At 37.6% G+C, this 19,073-nt stretch overlaps 1 protein-coding gene across 2 annotated transcripts; it reads left to right on the top strand.

The window, feature by feature from the left end:
- Positions 1 to 11,392: 11,392 nt before the first annotated feature.
- RCAN1 (regulator of calcineurin 1) lies at positions 11,393 to 18,643 on the top strand. Of its 2 annotated transcripts, XM_054381928.1 has the most exons (5): positions 11,393 to 11,501; positions 13,535 to 13,708; positions 13,776 to 13,787; positions 14,691 to 14,850; positions 17,743 to 18,643. In XM_054381928.1, the coding sequence occupies exons 1-5, from the start codon at positions 11,415 to 11,417 to the stop codon at positions 17,904 to 17,906; spliced, it is 597 nt and encodes a 198-aa protein (XP_054237903.1). In that variant the 5' UTR covers positions 11,393 to 11,414; the 3' UTR covers positions 17,907 to 18,643. The 2 variants fall into 2 exon arrangements, with proteins under 2 accessions (XP_054237903.1, XP_054237896.1); XM_054381921.1 differs by lacking the exon at positions 13,776 to 13,787.
- The last annotated feature ends 430 nt before the right edge of the window (positions 18,644 to 19,073 follow it).

The raw sequence follows: 19,073 nt of genomic DNA, 5'->3' as shown, positions 1-19,073 counted from the left end.
TTTCCAAGGAAGGAATAAGCACAGTGTAGGTATTTATTTTTCAAATGGTTGGCTGGAAAACTGTCACACATTGAATCTGTAAATAGCTCTTCTGTGATAGAGCACAGCTTTTTATATTCTGTTTGAACATATGTAGGCTACATAATGCAAGCATGACAACAGTTCATATATTTTAAGCTCCTATTAAAAAGAAGTCTTATAAGAGCCTATTCAGTAGAAACAGCTACTTTCCTTCTTGGCAGTGCTTTTGGAATCTGTGTTTAAAAAAAAAAAAATCAATGGGTTATTTGAATCTTTTTTTAATCCCAGTGTAGAGTAATTGTGGATAGCTTCTGTGTGCAGAGAAATGGCTTCATAGAAGCCTTGCTTACGTCCATAGGTGATGCAGACTTCTGTGGTCAAAACTCTGGATCCCTGAGCATCATGGCTTTCTGCCGAAAAGACACAGCTGCAGGGTACAGTCTGTAGTTTTGGACTTCAAGTAAATGTTTGTGATTGTATTAAGAACTAATTTGAGTAGGATTCCTTCCTTATTTTCTTTTTGAAATAATAGTAATAGATGCAGGTAACCTTCTGGGAGTTTGCTTTGGTTTTGGTTTGGTATTTTTGGTTTTGGTGTTGTTTTTTTTTTCATTTGTGGGTGGTTGCAGGGTTATTTTTTTTGTGGGTGGGGTTGTTTGCTTGTTTGTTTGGCTGGTTTTGTTTTACTTCTGTTACTTGAAAACCCCTTGAATGAAGATCAAGAAAATTAGGAACTTAACTGGCATTCATTGGAACAAGCCAGGGTTGCAATTTATGTGTCTTTAATAGATGAGAATTTGAAGTGAAGGGAGAGTAAATAAGGTTTTAACTTTCAGGAACCATTGATTACAAGGTGAACAAAATTGTCTCATGTTTTGGAGATCCTGTGAGAATGGTTTGGAACAGTCAGTCAGCCTTTAGCCACAATATCTTTTGTTTTGTTATGTTTTTTTTTGTTGTTGTTGTTTTTTGTTTTTGTTTTTTTTGGTGCTTGAGGGTTTTTTTTGTTTAAAAGAAAATGTTCCAAAGCTTCTGTGAACCAGACTGCAGGCAAACCAGTATGCTACTTCAACAAACGTCATCAAAGAGTAATAATAGCTCTTGAAGGTTTGAAATCAGCTCTGCACTATGTGTTAGAAGGAGTTGTCCACAGAATGATACCTGTGTGTTATCTTTAGATGTAAGACTACTCAAATTCTACCTGGGTAATGCTGAGAAACAGCTTTTGGGAGTATGGACCTCCAGGACTGATGGTTTGAATAAAGAAAGCACCTTGCTCTTACGTTGAGGGAGTAGTGTTTATTGCAGTGGTGGCCCAAGCTGCCCTTCTCCCCTACCCCCCAAACTTTCATTACCCTTGAGGAGTATGTATCTGCTCTGAAGGAATTCCAGGCTGGAAGGTCTTGAAATGTTGAAGTAAAAAAATATAGGTGGAACTGAGGAGTGAATATTGCTATATCTTTCCCTACTTAACTATTGTTTTGTTTAAGTTGCCATAGTGAACTGATTTAATTTCCCAAATGTGATCATGGAAGATTCATTGCAGCTCTGGTTTTGTTTGAGTACAATCAGATAGGAGCAGCTGAGTGTTGGTTTCCACCATCAGATGTCACTTACTTTTTAAAAATTTTCATTTAACCCACTGTAGAGATGTCATATTGCAGAGTACTCTGTAACAGTATAGGCAATGATGCAAGTCGTACCAAAGCTCAGTTTGGTGGTGTGCTCTTAGCAGCCTCCAAAATCTTCAGTAAAAATGACACCTGACTTCAGAGTTTTCTTGCATTAAAGAACTTTGGAACTCCGTGTTTAACTAACTGATCTGAAATGCCTAGCAGAGATTCTTGATCATAGGTATGGAAACCACCAAAATACTCTCTGTTAGACTGTTTCAGGCAGATAGAAAACAAAATCTTGATTGCTCAAAAAGTAGTTAGGCTTCTTAAATTGGTTTATCTGCAGCTTTAATATGCAATGATTCATGCTTTATAAGGGTAATTCTTGATTTAAATGTTGAGTAGAGAATAAAGACAAGCTGACACAGATTCATTCCTTCTGCTTTTTCTCCTCTGTACTGACCTTTTTATTATTGTCTCCTTCGTTATCCTGAATGTACAAAGTGAGATAAAAATATCTTGACTTTTCTGGTCTTTTCAGAGAAGTTTCAATGGATATGGAAGCATACTGAACCAAAAATGCCACCTGCCTCTTAATCCTGCCATTATAAGTGTGTGTTTCATAAAGCCAGAGAGTCTGGACAAATATTGGGGTTTTGTTTCCTCAAGCATTATTCAAGACTGCTATGCAGACATCAAGCTTTTACTGTAACTAACATTATATATATATACATATGTATATTTAGAAAACAATCTTAATTATTTGAATCTGGATGATAACCTTTTCCAGTCCTTTAAAAAATCTAGTTTTTAAAAATGTTTTGTAAAATTTGTCATATTCTCATCTCTGTACTTAGATATATATATAGAGAGATAGATATCTATCAAACCTTTGGCTTGAGTTTTTTAAAATCATAAATCAAATTTAAATTCATGGCTGGATTAGTATTTTTGCCTTGTGGATTCTGCTTCTAGGTCCAGAGAGGAATGCAGGAATTTTGAAGGTGTCTGCTTGCTACTGGACCATCTGGATATTGGGGAGCTTTGACCACACTGCCTTCAGTTTGAGAGGGTTTGAATAAAATATTCTCAATTTTTGGATTGGCTTGTGATACACCATGGAATCACTTTACTATGGTCTTTTTCCCCTCTTGCCACAAGAGAGATTTGGGGAACTTACTTTCTATCTTTCATCCTACATCCTTTTTTACTAAGTTGCCTAGACATACTGATTATCTTTATGCAAGAACTTCCATTCCTCAATGCTTCTTGTTTTGGGAGCAGAGGATAGTTCTACTTGCATCACTGTCGATATTTAAACATCTAGGTTAACACTGAAGGCCCATTTCTCTGAAATTTGGTCCCTGTTCAGTCTTCAAATATGATATCTTTTAGATACCAGTGTACAAGCCCAGCATCAACATTTCCTCCGTGCCCCTTAGTTCACCTAAAGGTGTGGGCAGTGTGCAGAGGCAGCACAGGAGTGTGGTGCTCCAGCTGTGTTAATGTCAGAACTTGTATGGTGTGCTTAAAGAATGCATGAATTCAATTCTAAGCATGTCTTATCCCCTGAACTTTGCTGAATCTAACTTAACAGTACAGCTGTTTTTTCTTTACTGAAGTGTTCTTCATCTTCAGAAAGTGCCCTCTCGCTCAAGAAATAATTATGCGAAGGACTGTTTCTGGTTTAGAAGCTGTTGTGTGCAGTATACCCCTTCTTTCTGAAATTGTTTTATCTTGAAAATTCACTTGTCTTTTGTTTACTGTCTAGATTGCCTTTTTTTTCCCCATGCTGGCATTCAGATAAATAACCTTGAAAAAGTCAGTCTGCTGCTGATTTTATTTTTTTTCCAAGTTATAGTGGTAGGAAGAATACCTCATGCTTCCTTTATTTCATATTTATGCAGTGCTCCTGAGATATTATATCTTGGGGGATGTGGGAACATATTTTAACAAATAACTTCCTTCAATTCTGCTGTAAATAGTTTTTATACTAGAGAAAAAGTATCTGTAAAAATGGCCTATTAACACATTTTGGTTTAAAAGCCCTTGTTCTTTTTTAGTTCATAATAAATATAGATGATCTTTGGAGAATTTTCTTCTCTTTCCCCTTTTTAATCTCCACTCTGAGGAAAGGATTTATATAGATATCTATATTTATAGAAGCCCTTAACAAGTTTGGGTTAGAAGAGTTGAGTTGTTTAAGGATTTCCTGCCCTTCCCTTTCCATAGTTAGCCTTTTCTTGTGTGGCATGTGCACCGCTTCCGTGATGAGTTATAGACTGTACTATTGTCCCTGTCACCTTTTCTTTCTCCTTTCTGCCTTAAATAGAAATAAATAATCCAGCACTGCAACTGCATCTGGCCATGGGAGCGATCTTGTTTACATTTGTCTGGCATAAAGATTGTCATCTTGGTTTTGTCATCTGTTTTGTGGATTTTTTCTTTTTTTCTTGCTGCCCTACCCATGGTCACCTAACATGTAATGGATTGGACTATTACTATATCTGGACAATCTTTTTCAGGTATTTTCATATACTTTTAAAAAGAATCTGATCTTGAAGTTTGTTTTGATTATTTGAAAACAAACACTCTCTTTCTGGTGGGGGTGAGGGGAATGTTTACAACTGACCTTACAAGAACTTTCTCCTTTCCTTTTTCAGTCCCCCCTGCAAAAAGACTTAGTGTTTCATTATATCCTCTTTCTACTGTAAATTCATTATCTGTAGATAATTTTGTAGTTAAAGTGATCAATTAATATAAAGGAGAAATAGGTAAAGTATTTTTTTAAAGACTTTTGATTGGCATTTAGCCTTCCATCATTTCAGGTATGTAAAAGTTTGAGTCTTGCCTTAAATACCATCTTAGGAAAGGGGCAGATCTTCATAGCTTTTCTGCTTGCCTTTACATGTTTTGCCTGGTATCTTAGAAAATGGTCAATATGCTTTGATTTCTGTTTAGAAGAAGAGAAAGTTTTACTGGAACTGTTAGGAGTTTAATCAGAGGTGGCATCACCCCCTGGATTAACTTTTATGGTCAGCTGAATCTATCTGTGTCTGCAGTAAGTATCTATGCCAGCATACAAAGTAGGGTAGTGATGATTGTGCTGAACTAGTGCTCTGATAAATATTACTGACAAGTATTCAAGCTTTATTTCTGAAAAGTTCCTTTTTATAGAGATGAAAATATTGGCCAATAGCTTAATTTATAGCCATTGAATACTTTCTTTTTTTTTTTTTTTCAAATGGCACTCCTGTATAGTACTTTTACATAACTTGATGTAGTACAGACAGGCTTTTCTTTTGTGTACCCTATTATTTGGAACCAGATGCCTAAGTTTTAAAACTGCACCGTATTTTGTCTCTGTGACTGGAAATTCAGTGATTAAAATACTTGCAAGCATATGATACAGTAAATGGTCATGTGCTTGCTATTCCACATTATAAACAAAGTTAATGAGAGGAGCTGATGATGAGTCTTAAATCCATGCTTAGTGCCCCTTTTTCCATTTTGTCATCGTGTAGGCGTTACCTTAATATGCTGCACGTAGCTCTGTTTAATTTGGAAAACCAGTTTGTGTACTTGTATTGCTGTTCCCCATGTGATTTCTTTACTGTAAATGAATTTGCAGATGATATGTGTGCAGTTCGTTCCATAATACTGGAATTCGGGGGGAGGGGTTTTTGCTTGTTAGAAAGGTGTTTTGTTGCAGGTAATTTCTCTGATTTTTGTAACTCAGTGTATATATTCATCTATCTTGTACTTTCTGAAGATCTAAAGGATACATAAAATATAAAACCGACAAGTATACAACTTTGAAAAACTTAAGGTTTTTGTAACCACAAAGTGGAAGAAACCGTCCATTAACATTTTCAGTTGGGATAATTCTGACTCCCTTCTTCTCCCTGTGTTTCTGATCTAGGTTTGCCTGGCACAGGAGGAATTTGTGCAGCTACCTTATGTGTTACTGTCTGACTGCATGAGTAGGTGTATAGCCATCCCAGTGTTCTGGATTAGCCATCAAGGCTGCCTGTCTCTGTGGTCAGGCTATTGTAAGGAGTTTGAGGAGAAAACTACATTCAAGTGTTACTGGGCTGCCACTAAATTTTACTTCTTAAATCCTTAAATTAGACTTTCAAAACCAAATCATGTCCAATTTTCTTTCCATCATCTTTGTTTGGGGGGAAATTTTTTGCTTGGGGGGGATATGGTGGTATTGATTAATTTTTGGCTACTAAAATGAGAGAAAGAACTGTGCAGACATTTTAAGGCAGGTGACTTAACCCACTGCCCTCACTTCTAGCTCTTTAGTTGAGCCAGCAGGCATTGTTGTGACTTCTCTTGCTCATCAAGTTCAGTTTCAAAGCAAACCAAACCCCACAACACACACCATCACATAAAACCAGACCACTTCTTAAATCCCAAGGGCAGGGGAAAAAAGTTTTCCAATGATGGTTACTGTTTCCTGATGGCAGCGTTGGTTTGCAGGGCACCCTTAAAGGCAGTAGAGAAATATACACTGTCAAGGAAATGTGCTCCTTAGCTTTTCATGTGTTAAATTTTGTTACTTTTTCAGTGGGTCTGAGTTCTGGGGATTTTTTATTTTTGCCTGAATGCATGCTGAAGCCACACTCTAGATAAGTGTTAAGTTCTAGAAAGGAACATGTATTTGCTTTTCCCATTCTCTCCTTCAGCCTGCCCTTCCCATGTGGATACATAGCACCCCTGCTCCTACACTGATGAACAGGGCAGAATACAAGGTCACCTGAATTCAGGTGTGGGCTACTGCACAGAGAGCAGAACTTACTGACCCTAGACATGCATGAATAGCTCTGGAAGCTGTTTATACTTTACTGTCTGCCCCGCCCTCCCGTTTCCCAACCACTAGGAAAATGAAACCAGTAAGTATGGTTATTCATTCAAGATAATTTCAATATGTTTATCCCTCTTGTAAAGACTAAGACAAGATAATTACCATGAAGACAGGAATAGAAACTATATGTTGATAACAAAAGATCAACAAGTATATACAGTTTGGTATACAGGGATTACATGGAGCACCATCCAAGGGCTATAGTAAAAGGGATGAGAATGGACTCTCTTGTTCTGATTAATACAGAATTACCAATACAGAAACATTATTTTCATGTTAATTTTTTCCTCAGGTCGTTAGCTTTGCTAATGTAGTTATTAACACTGAACAGTCATTTTTGGACTTGATTTTTTTTTTTCTACTTCTGTATTCTCATTTCCTCCTCTGTGCCTTACCTGTTTTACTGCATGTCAAGATTAAGTTACAGAACAACTTCTGGCATTCAGTCATTTTGTGTTCCCACCATTCCATATGCTCATTCAACTTCTTGTTTTTCCTTTCACCCCCAAAACTAATTGAAAAAAATGATTTCTGTTAAATTTCTCTGCCTGGGAATTGCTGCTAGTGGAGGATATGTTGGGTGCTGCTGATGTTAAAGAGTACTCTCGATCTTCATTGCGTATCTTGTCTGCAGTTTGGGGAACTCAGCTTTTAAAATTTGAGCCTCAGAATCTGTGCCTTTCAATGGAAAACTGAAACCTGATAATCCAGGGCTGACTGTGTTGTCATGTGGTACTATTGTTATCTGTTTGATTGCCCTGATTCTTGTTGCCCAAGGTACAGCAGCGTCCCATTGCACCGATGAAGTTTGTGTCCATTAGTATCAGACATTATTTAGTATGTGGATGACAGCGTATACCTTTAAGCAGGGGATCTCCTTGGCCTTGTTCTCTTTCTGTAGGTCACCAGGGAGTCTCAAAGAGAAGATGGCAGCAAACTCTCTGATGACAAGGGAGAATAAAAACTGCACGTTGATAGCATCAGAACATGAAATCCAGAAGTTCTGGTAGCCTTGCTGTGTTCTTGTTCCAGACAGTTTGTTAGCATGTGGTTAACAAAGGTTACAGAACCTGAACAGCACAGAATAAACATTGCAACACGGGCAGGATTTTGTAATGGTGGTTTTGTAACTTTGACTCTTGGTTTCTGCAATACACGCCAGGGCTCTCAACATAGTGCTGCTGCCTTAAATAACACTTCATTACATGAAGCAGAGGCAGTGAATATTTTTTATTTATTTTGATAAAGTAAGGCCTTCTGTTAGTTTTTCAATAATTTGAGGTAGTTTATTTAATCTGCTAATTACTACATTGAAGACTGCATTTTCTATAAACCACAGCAGTAAGGGTATTAGAACACTTCAAAGTGATGATTTTTTTTTAATATTTTTTTTCTATGCCTTTGCCCTGAGAATACTACTTCTTGATTTATTCTTTGTTGTGAATGGTGTTAGTATGCAATCATCCTTTTTTTTTCCTAGAGTTGTTTTTTTAAGACTGACTGCTGAGACAGCCTTACAAAAAAATAGTGATTATAGTGATAATGTGAAACAGACTAGGACTGGTTTCTTTTATTTGTCCTTTTAAACAGGCAAAGTGTAAAAACTAGTGTGTATCAGTAGAAGGCTCCGTGTTCTCTCTGGAGAACACAATGTGAGGTCTTAAATCTTCTCAAAAATGGTTGGTTTCTTTACAGCTAACACATTACTACAGCAGGTTCTAGTCTTGTTTTAGATGACAGTTATGTTTGAAAAATGGCTGTAGTAAGACTTGTAAAGTCATTTTCCTTGGGTCTCAACACCATGTAGGTAGCATTGAGGATAGGAGTCAGAGGTATTTTTAATGTCTTACTCTTCATGGCATCAGGGCATAAAAATATAAGTCTAGACTAACAAAGGGATGCGAGTGCCTAGAATCTACCTGTCCTACTTTAAACTGTGAAGCCCAAAATAGGGCTTTTGAAGATGTTCACAATCACTGGACTGCTAGGAAGCTTTGACACGCTTAGCTATATAAAGGTCTACAGCTAGGTTGCCAAAAGTTCCATTCTGTTGGGCAGCTCAAACTGCCTTCAGTGTAGGGCCTGCGAGGCTCTACAAAAGAAACATTCTTTCCACCTGTCACCCACAAAGATGCGATCACCTCAGTAGCTTCAGAGTATGCCAAATGACTCTGACTCAGTAACAGGTTAAAGGGGGACCTCCTTTACTTTCTTATCAGCAGCTATAGCATTCACCTAGGATGTGGAAAGTCTGTTTTCCTTTTATGCTCAGGTGATTCATAACCATATTTTCCAGATGATCATCCTGACCACTGGTCTATGGAGTCATGCTTGGTGCTTGCACTTCCGAAGTCTTTAAGACACTTGAAGACCTAATTCCAGGGCGAGGGCAGGATTCAAGACATACTCGACATGATTTTGAGAGAGCTCAGGTGGTTCACTGCTGTTTATGAATCCTCTTCTTAAGTACTTGGGTTTCTGGGTAAAGTTGTGAGCTTGGGAACTTAGACCTGTTCTCGCTGTGCACGTGTCCAGTCCAGACCACATCAGTGTTGAGTGGCTGGATAGCCACTGCATGTCATAAAACCATAGAATTGCTTTGGTTGGAGAAGATCATCAAGTCCAACTGTCAACCTAACACCACCATGGCCATTAAACCACATCCTGAAGTGCCATGTCTACATGTTTTTCTAACACCTCCAGGAATGGTGACTCAACCGCTTCCCTGGGCAGCCTATTCCAATGGCTGACCACCCTTCCAGTAAATAATTTTTTCCCTAGTATCCAACCTAAACCTCTCCTAGTGCAACTTGAGGCCATTTCTTCTCATTCTATCACACTTGACACGAGGGAGAAGAGACTGACCCCCTCCTCGCTACAAGGTCCAATAACTTTGACCGTTGGAGAGAGCAATGAAGTCTCCCCTCAGCCTTGTCTTCTGCAGGCTAAACAATCCCAGTTGCCCCAGATGCTCCTCATAAGACCTGTTCTCCAGACCCTTCATCAGCTTCGTTGCCCTTCTCTGGACACTGCAGCACCTCAGTGTCTTTCTTGTGGTGAGGGGTCCAAAACTGAACGCAGTATTCAAGGTGCAGCCTCACCAATGCTGAGTACGGGGACGTGATCGCTCTCCTACTCTTTCTGGACATGCTGTTTCTGAGCTTGGGGATAGGGAAGGAGCTGCTTTCAGCTCCTTTCAGACACCCAGCATGTTAGGGGCTACTGGAGCATTGGAGGCTTGTAGCTTTTTACTTTCTTTCAGAGCTGAGTTTAATCTTGCTGACAGCATCTACACCAGTTGCTGAGTTGTCCTTCAAAGCACCTTTTCCTGAGCTGAGCTTATTTTTAAGTGAGAGTTTCTAAGGAAACATGCTAGGAAGTAGGTCTGAGTAGTCTTTCATGCTAAGGTAACATTACGATAGCAGAGAGTTTGATTACTAAATAGGGATTTTGTCCTCTGGCACAATAAACCCCCTTATCTTCAATCAAGTGGAGCCTATGGAAATAGAGAGGGCTATTCATGTGAATAATTATACATAATTAAATATTTATTAAATAAGGTTTTAAACTGATGATAGTCTATTGTTTGCAAGTATTTCATAAAATTCAGTGCTTGTGTCATAACCCCATTATTACAGTAAAACTGAGGTAAGCACACTTAGGATTTTGACTTCCGTATAGATTTTGATCGAAAGCTGCGTAGGAGATATCTAAATGGCTTGTAAAAGCTTCAGCTTAAACTTTATTAATTACTTGAAATGCTAATTTTTTTTAAAATGGTTCTTGATTTTTAGAAAAACCACCAAGCAAAAAACCCCAAAAGCATAAGCAATAAAACCCAAGGACAAACAAACCAACCAACCCCAAAATTGCATTAAAAAAAAAAAAAATCTGTCTTGTGCTACCTTTTGAGAAATGTTCTGAAACTGGGATACAATTAAACCAGAAAATATCAGAAATGTAGATTTCGTACCTCATCACTGCTATTGGTAGTTCAGGTTGTCTCTTAAAACCCTGCCAGCAGATTGCTGATGAAGTTCCTGTTAAAAACAACATCCCCCCAAAACCAACTGACCAAACAAAAACCCAACTCAACCCCCTCCCCAAAAAAAAACCAAAAAAACCCCAACCATCCCAAACAAAAAAACCCTTCAACCGTTAATGAGGCTTAGAACGAGTTTTTAATGACGTGAGAATAGTAATTAGTCCATATAGTTGCTTTGAAGAAAGCTTCAAAATAATTTCTCACGCTAACGAGGGGGGAAAAGTATTTTTCCCAAATCAGTTCCTCCTAATCTCTAAACTTCAGCCCATGTATTTTTTCCACAAAACTACCAAAAGCTATTGACCTGAGGGATTTGTTTTCCACTCCCAAGTCTTGAAATTTTCCTCCTGGCTAATTACAGCCTATTACTCTAGACTTTGGTCCTTTAGCAGTAACATTTTCCATCTTAAGATGGGCTGTCCCATTCCAGTGAAGAGCATGTTGTCTGAGAGCTGAATGGAATTACTACCAGTGGAAACTATGCTGCAAGAGGCTTGATAAAGCAGCTGCTGTGCAAACCTCAGCTGTTTTTTCCATCCTCCCGAATGCTGGTAATTAGCATAGGGAAGCTGACTAATGTGCTGACGTCACCTCTTTCCAGTCGCAGCTTACATTTTGTTCCTGACTGCCTCAAAGCATGCAGGACTTTGTTCAGGAATTCGCTGTCACATACAGGATGCTCTGAAACCTTTTTTTTTTTTTTTTTTTTTTTTTTAATTTTTCCCTTTTTTTTTTTTTTTTTTTTTTCCTCTCAAGGGGCTGGACTTGTTTCCCTTATAAACGCTGCCTGTGGGACCAGCGGCTTCCTTAAGTCATTGGTTTCTGTGGAACAGCAAGGGTCACTTTGACAGAGCACAAAATGCATTTTAGAAATTTTAACTACAGTTTTAGCTCTCTGATTGCCTGTGTGGCAGATAGTGATGTCTTCAATCAAGCAGAAATAAGGGTATGCTTTATCTTTTGTGGTTTATTTCTGTGAGCTACTGGGTTGCTAAAGTATGTAGGTGCTGTTTCTAATTGTTTAAAATGTGGATGGCTGCCTTGATAGTTTTTTCTGACTTGTAAGAAAACTTAATTTGTTTGTAAGGGTCTTGGAAGTCTACAACAGTCTGCTCTGATGTGAATGACTGTGGAAATTCTTAAATCTTAGGATGTGTGTTTTTGTAAATGATCAGAAGTTTACCTCCAGATTTCCTTGTCTCTCTGTATTGTGAATTCTTCACTTGCATATGCATTTTCAGCAAATGTTTAGATAATAATCTTAGTAGTAGGGTTAACATAATTTATAGTACCCTTTATACTTTTCATGGGATTTTTTTTTTTTTTTGTCTGGCACTATAGTTAAGAGCATAAGGTTAAAACTATAAGAAGTCCTCTTGGGGTTATTTTTAACTGATTAGAATGCATGTAAGTAATTTCGTCCTTTTACAGTGAATTGTTGACTAAGTTACCTTAAGGACAAAGAAATAACGTTTAGTGTAGGATTGCTAGCATGGCATTTATGACCTCTGTAACAACACAGATTTGAAAAACTATTTATATATGGATATTGCACAAATCTTGCATGTAGTCTTGAGTTAAAATGTGAACTGGTTACATCCATCTCTCTCTGGAGTACAGGAGGCTAACAAATACAGGCTTTGTGCGGGGAGGGTCCTGGTCTTCTTTCAGAACTCATTTTGAAGAACCTTAAGTGTGGCTCAGCAAGAAGCAGGACAGTTCTGATTTTAAAATATCTCCATGTAGATTTGGAGAGTTTGAAGCAGAGCTTTTCAGGAAGGAAAATGAAATTTTGAAGTAATTGCGTCCTTATGTAATCTTTGCTTCTTTTCCCTACTAATTCAAAATGTAACAGTAAAAAAGAGGCAATGTGATTTTTATCTACTTGTTTATTTTGGCTTTGTCTTGAACTTCTAGTAAGCTTTTATGAGGAGGAAATATCTGAAAATAGCTGAAATCTGAATGTTTGATCTCTTGCCATCACTATGACTGGTTACTGTGTTCTCAGTGTGAGCCTGAAACATTTTGCAAGAGCATGGCAGCTTGAGAACCTCTTGATTCTTTTTCCTCCTTTGGTCTGACTTACTGAAGTAAGAGTGGAGGCATTCTCCATGTAAATGAATATGAAAAATAGCCAAGTCAGGTTTGCCTAGGTGGTTTAGGAGCACAAACCTGAAGTGCTGTTGGTAAAGATGTTTCAGTCCTTGCATGCAGATAGGAAAGCAAATTAACTCAGTTGCAGACCTGTGAAGATAGGCTGCTTTGGTCCAGTTGCTATTCTTGCTATACCATCAAAAGAGTGTGTCAGAGGCCCTTCAGGAGCTGTATGGTTAATACTTAAGACTTCTTAGGAAAGGTAGCAAGAGTCTTTCTAGAACTTGGTTCCAGAAATAGAAAAGGCTGTTTAAGTAGAGGTCAGTAATAATATGTGTATTTTCTTAAATGAGAGTAACAGCTATTAAAACAGGAGATGTTTATGAACTTTGCTATGTGTGCTGAGTCATGGAAGAAAATCACATTTAGCTTGCAAATGTTTGGGGGTTTGGGGTTTTTTTTCCTGTTAGAACTGTTTTGTTCATTTCCTTGAAAAGTGCTCACTTAGACAAAGACATGCTTGATAGACTTCTTTCAAAGCCTTTGGATATTAATCGCATAAGACAAGCTTTTCTTTTCAGTATCTTACCAGTACCACTATTTCTATGATGTCACTAAATCAGAATATTATGTTCAATACTTATTAATGATGATAATTTATTTTTTAACAAGGAAGATAAAAAGCTGCTACAGAGGAAAGAAATGATAGGTTAGAAAAAATCATTATAAAAAGGAAAATAAAACTAAATCTCAGGTGTTACAAGTACATCAATATTCGAGAATGGTAGAATGTCCCTACTAGTAACTGCAAGTTATTTCTCTGTTTCTTTAAAGAAAAGGTAGAGTGCTGCTTATTCACTTTCTTCTCTGGTCCTTTCTTTTCAGGCCAAATTTGAATCACTGTTCAGAACATACGACAGAGATATCACCTTTCAGTATTTTAAGAGCTTCAAAAGAGTACGAATAAATTTCAGTAACCCTTTATCTGCAGCAGATGCTAGAATCCAGTTGCATAAGACAGAGTTCCTTGGAAAGGAGATAAAACTGTATTTTGCTCAGGTAAGTCTTTTTATGATTATCCCAACAAGTTACTGAAGCATAACTTACTCATGATGAGCTTCCATAGGTTATCAGTCCTGTTAATGTACACTGCTACTCTTTCCAGTTTGATTAGAGATACAGGTTATTCCAAAGGCACAAGTATTTAGAGGCTGTTGCATATATTGATCTATGTTGCCCTCTGTTTTGTTTTGATAACCTTGGGAAAAGGGAGTAGATGATAGTAATCAGCACAGTCCGAGGCAATTTAACAGGGTGGGGGAAGCCGAGAGTGCTCTTCCAACTGCACACACAAGTAGTGTCTGAGGGAATCCAAAGTGTAGAGCTGTATATTCAGGGTTTTACCTGCTGGTCCTGCTCTCACTACTGCAAATTGTTCGTTTAGCACATATTTGTACTTGGAGACTGCCATCTGTGCAGCTCTGTAGATGGCTAGCATCTGCTGCTGAAGATGTGAAACTCACAGGTTCTGGTAATCTGGGTGCTTTCTGGTATCTGCTTTTTTATTTTCCTCCACAAATTTAATGGGAGAATTAATCTATGTGTGTCTATTTCAGATGTCCCTAGGGATAGTCCTGAAGGAGCCAGTTTATTTATATATCTTCTAGAATTCTCACCACTCTCACTTGTGGTAATGAGTTTCAACACCATTTGTCATTAGGCTTTAAAGCCCATATCCAGCTTCCTCCTACTTCAGTATTTTAAGGACAGATATTTTTCTGGTGAAATTTTTGTCAGACTCCATAATGAGAAGATGCAGATGTGCATACTTCATTGCATGTTTCATCAGAGTTAATCAACGTGGTGGCTTGTCTGTATTTTGTATATTGGGTCTTTCATATAGCTCTCTTCAATGATACAGTTACATGCTGCCACCTTGAGTGTCTGTTACAACATAACATCTATCCAAACCTTAAAATTCCTCATCAATGGCGGAGTCATTGATAGTAGTGAAACAGCTGTGGCTTTTATTATTTTTCAGACTTTGCACATTGGAAGCTCGCATTTGGCACCACCAAATCCAGACAAACAATTTTTGATTTCACCTCCTGCCTCTCCGCCTGTTGATTGGAAGCAAGTGGAAGATGCTACTCCAGTCATTAACTATGACCTTTTATATGCTATCTCCAAGTTAGGACCAGGTAAGAGGGAGTAAAAATGCAAGAATTGAATAAAACATCTTTTAAACTTCTTGTATTTCTGGAATTTTTCAAATTATTTCCTATCTACTAATTAAATTTGTAATGTCAGAAAAAGTATCCATAAAGAGTAGATTCTTTACACACATGGACAGGATCACTTGGAGGGCCCTCTACAAGGTAGAGGTATTGTGATGATCTTTGAGGTCTTCCAGCCTGGTATTCCATGAATCTATGATTTGTAGAGAGTACAGATATTAGCTTGTTTATCAGAATTTGCAAGAAGCAGCCTCCTAAAAAAAAAATGAAGAGACAATTATGTAGTTAAATTTCTTCTGAAGGGATGGAAAAGTCCTGTTTCATACTAAGACAGCAAAACAATTACCAGCTGTGTAACTGTGTGCTGGAATTACCTCTGCATCTGAGATATAGTTTCCCTCCTACACATACTGCTATCAGTAGCAACTAATTTTCCTCTGGTGTTAAAAAGTGTTTTGCCACCTGTTGCTCCTAATTTTCATTTGCTGCAATTTATTCCTTTATTGGAAACTCTGAGATAGCTTCACCCTTGTAAGGAAAAAAGTTTGTATCAGATTCCTCTATTTTCCCCACTGAACTAAAGAAGATTCCAAGAATGTACACTTCCCCCTTTGCCTCTAGTGCTATCCCATAGACTTTTTGTCATTTGAGCTAACATTGCTGTTTGCATGTCTATTTATTAAAACAGTATCACAGATAAGAGAAAGAGCTTTACTTGCTATTTGTGTTTTAAACCAAATTTGACTTTTGGAAATAGATGTAAAGTTTCACTAAACTGAACTTACTGTGCACATCCTTTGATGTAATTTTATACCTTAGCCAGCCTTCTTAATGCAGATTGATGTAAATTATATTTCCTCAAATGTACAAGTCTGATTTAACTGGATTGCGATTGTGCTAAGTGTAGGTGTGAGATAAAAATGGCCACATTTATTCGCAGTATCAAAGAGAAAAATTGTGGTCTGAAGTATTTTTATACACCTGTTTACCTACCAGCTTAGGTAACACATCAATATTAAGGAGTAGGAAAGAGGTTAGAGCAGAAGTTTATGGCTGATTGTATGTTGGTGATATCCAAAAATTCTAATGAAAATGATGTGCATCTTACAAACCACTAGGGCATTCTTACCTGTGAAAATTCAGCTCTTTACACTTTTAGGGACACACACAGAAAAATGTCATGCTTATGCTGGCATAAAAATTAGGGTAGATTATTAGAAGTTTATAATAAGTACTGTCTTTTAGAGGGCATATGAATTATAATGCCCAGAACAATGTAGAGGAAAGATGTTACAGTTAGAAGTGGAGGTATAAAATGCTGTCAGAAATCATTTGTTTATCCAGAAACATGTAAACTGAACAGATGAGCCTGCATGTAGGTCTTTTAAGACCATCCATCAATAATAGTGTTGACATACTAAATGTTTTTGTGAAAGATTCTGTTTTCCTGAAATGAATTTTTGAAAACACAAGTCCCATAAGACTACTTGTCAAAATAAAAGTTGGTTTTGGTGGAACACCTTGGATGAATAAATAATGTTACAGCTTACTAATTTTACTGAAGTTCAGGGCTTGCTGCATGGGTGCTACAGGCTTTCCATTTTACTACAAGCTTTCCTTTTAAATTTTAGCAGTAGCAAAAAGAAACCTATAGGCCTTAAAATAAATACTTAAAGGCTTACTAAAGCAGTAAAAGTTGGTCCATTTTCCCCTGAAAGTACTGTTATTGAGATGCCCTGCAGTAAAAGTAAGCTCACTTGGCAGATTTGTGATCCCTTTCCATCTATCATGTATATTGAGAGCTGGAAAGCTCAAGAGAGGGTAATGTTCATTGTAACATGGACTAAAGAGAGGTTACTCTAGCAAAATGGCTTCTGTCTTTCTGAGGCAAGAGGCTTTCACTCTCTGGAACTGCTCTTTGTGCCAGCTTGCCTTCCTAAAGCTCTTAAGGAAACAGCAGAGACCACTTTAGAGCCTTGGCACACTAGAGCATGCTTCTTTCCACAGGTGTTGGCTCTTTTGAACAGCTGATATGCAGATCAGTGTAGTGATCTTAATGGAGCCTGTACCCTCCACTGAGAAGTGATGTGTATAACATAACAAAAAAAATTAGAGAGTTCATCAGGGAAAGAGTGAAAATAAATAGTTTACTCCTTCCCTGATCTAATGTAAGATTTCAATTATTGAGCACCTGGTTAGATTTTTGAAGCAGTTCTCTGTTATGGAAAGAAAACAAGTTTCAGATGAGTGGTCAGTAGAATGTGTCTTAGCACTTGTACACACAGACTGGATTATATCAGTATTTCACAGTGTGCATGCATGAAGCCTGCTGTATAGCTCTGCAGAATGCCAGAACAGTGGTATCCCACCTCAGTGTGAGGAGAGAAGAGCTGCTTTCTTAACACTGGAAGCTTTTAGGGGGAAGAAAGATCTTGTGGTTTTGCTTTTATTAAAACAAACAAACAAAAACCAAAAAAAAAAAAAAACCACCAAAAAACCTCCTGAATGTGTTACAGGGGATAGATAGATTGTATGTTTTAAAGTGACTGAAACCCACCAAGAAGGCTTATCACTGCTCATGTAGAAGGTTTTTTTGAATGCCTAGGGTAATTTACTTAAACTTGCTTGCAAGAGAGCAGCTGAACTCTCTTGATTTGGAAACAGAACTTACATATTTCTGGATGGTATAAATGTGACTGCTGACAGTGCACCTGCCTGCACTAAGTAATGAATTGTGTCATGAGGCTTTTGTCAGTGGTGTATTGCTTGTTCATTTTTATTTATTCCTTTCTTTGTAATGTTTTTCCTGTGAAATGGATCCTTTTTAACCACTTTTGCTAATATTTTAACTTTCAGGAGAAAAGTATGAGCTACATGCTGCAACTGACACTACACCTAGCGTTGTCGTCCACGTATGTGAGAGTGACCAGGAAAACGATGTCGAAGAAGAAACAAAGAAACCCAAACCAAAAATTATTCAGACAAGAAGGCCTGATTATACTCCTGCCCACTTAAGTTGAACTGCTGTTGTTTTTCCAAGGGTAGCAAGCAGACCTATGCAAGGGAAACATTTACTGTGGAAACAGCAGGTCACAGGTTTTGTGGCAACAGCAGCAGTTAGAAGTCGGAGAAATTCCAGTACTCAGAAATAAGAGGAAGTTTCGTCCTTATTTTTAATGCTGCGGGTTGATGGATGTCATGAGTGCATTCCTTGATCACTGGGAATGAAAGATAGGCAGAAGAAAACATTTTGAGACAAAACAGGACAAGCTAGGTTTATTTTTTTGGGGTGGGTGTTGTAGGCTGTTCTATTATAAAGCAGCTGGGGGAAGTTTTCTTTGTTCTGACTGTCATAAATCCTCAAGCTAATAGGTTAGTCATTTTGTGGAATACATAGTGATAACAGAGGTGGGTTTAAAGATTAAGTATGGGAATTATAAACCTCTTTCTTATAACAGATTTTGTGCATGTGTATTCTTGGTCTTCTCAAGTAACTGCATTGTTTTCTATAGTTTCTCACATGTTTCTGGAAATCTGGGAAATTGTTTAAAGTATTTATTATCTCAGCATCCCAGAATTACTACTAGATGTGTATATATATTTATATCTGGTTTTTATTGCCACTCATTGTCCAGCAGGCATACAATTTCTCTGGCACTTTATTTCGGTGCCATGTAATTTGTGCTTTTAATAATTTTAACCTTTTAAATGCCTATATAGGGTTTTATCTGGCAAAGTAATGGGAAAAAATGTGCAATAGGAAAGTTAAGTTGATTTTAAATTACTTAAGCTTAAATCATTTATATCTTCCATAACGTTTGTTCAATAGTTTTGACTTTCTCACTTGGAAAAAAAAAAAAAAAAAAGGCAAAACCAAAAAACTACTTTGACATGTATGAATAATGTTGCATATTCACAGCAGTGTAATTTTACAGTGAAAAAAGGTAATAGGGAGACAAACACTACTCAGTGTGTGAATCTGCATTGTTGTGAGCAGAGGTTGAACAGCGATGGAACAATTGCACACAGTGTGTAGAACAGTGAAGAGAGATGGAGTGCCTTTTCCTCGTTCATTCCTGATGTGAACTGTTCTACAAGGTGCACACTTGTATCTCTTTTTCTACTGGCTTTGTATGTCCATAAAAATAACCTTTCTTAGCTTTGCTTCCAAAACAAGCAGGTGTTTA

This window comes from Indicator indicator, chromosome 1, assembly GCF_027791375.1.
Source record: "Indicator indicator isolate 239-I01 chromosome 1, UM_Iind_1.1, whole genome shotgun sequence".
Taxonomy (NCBI): domain Eukaryota; kingdom Metazoa; phylum Chordata; class Aves; order Piciformes; family Indicatoridae; genus Indicator; species Indicator indicator.
The sequence above is the reverse complement of the archived record's forward strand: the minus strand, read 5'-3'. Positions and strand labels throughout refer to the sequence as shown.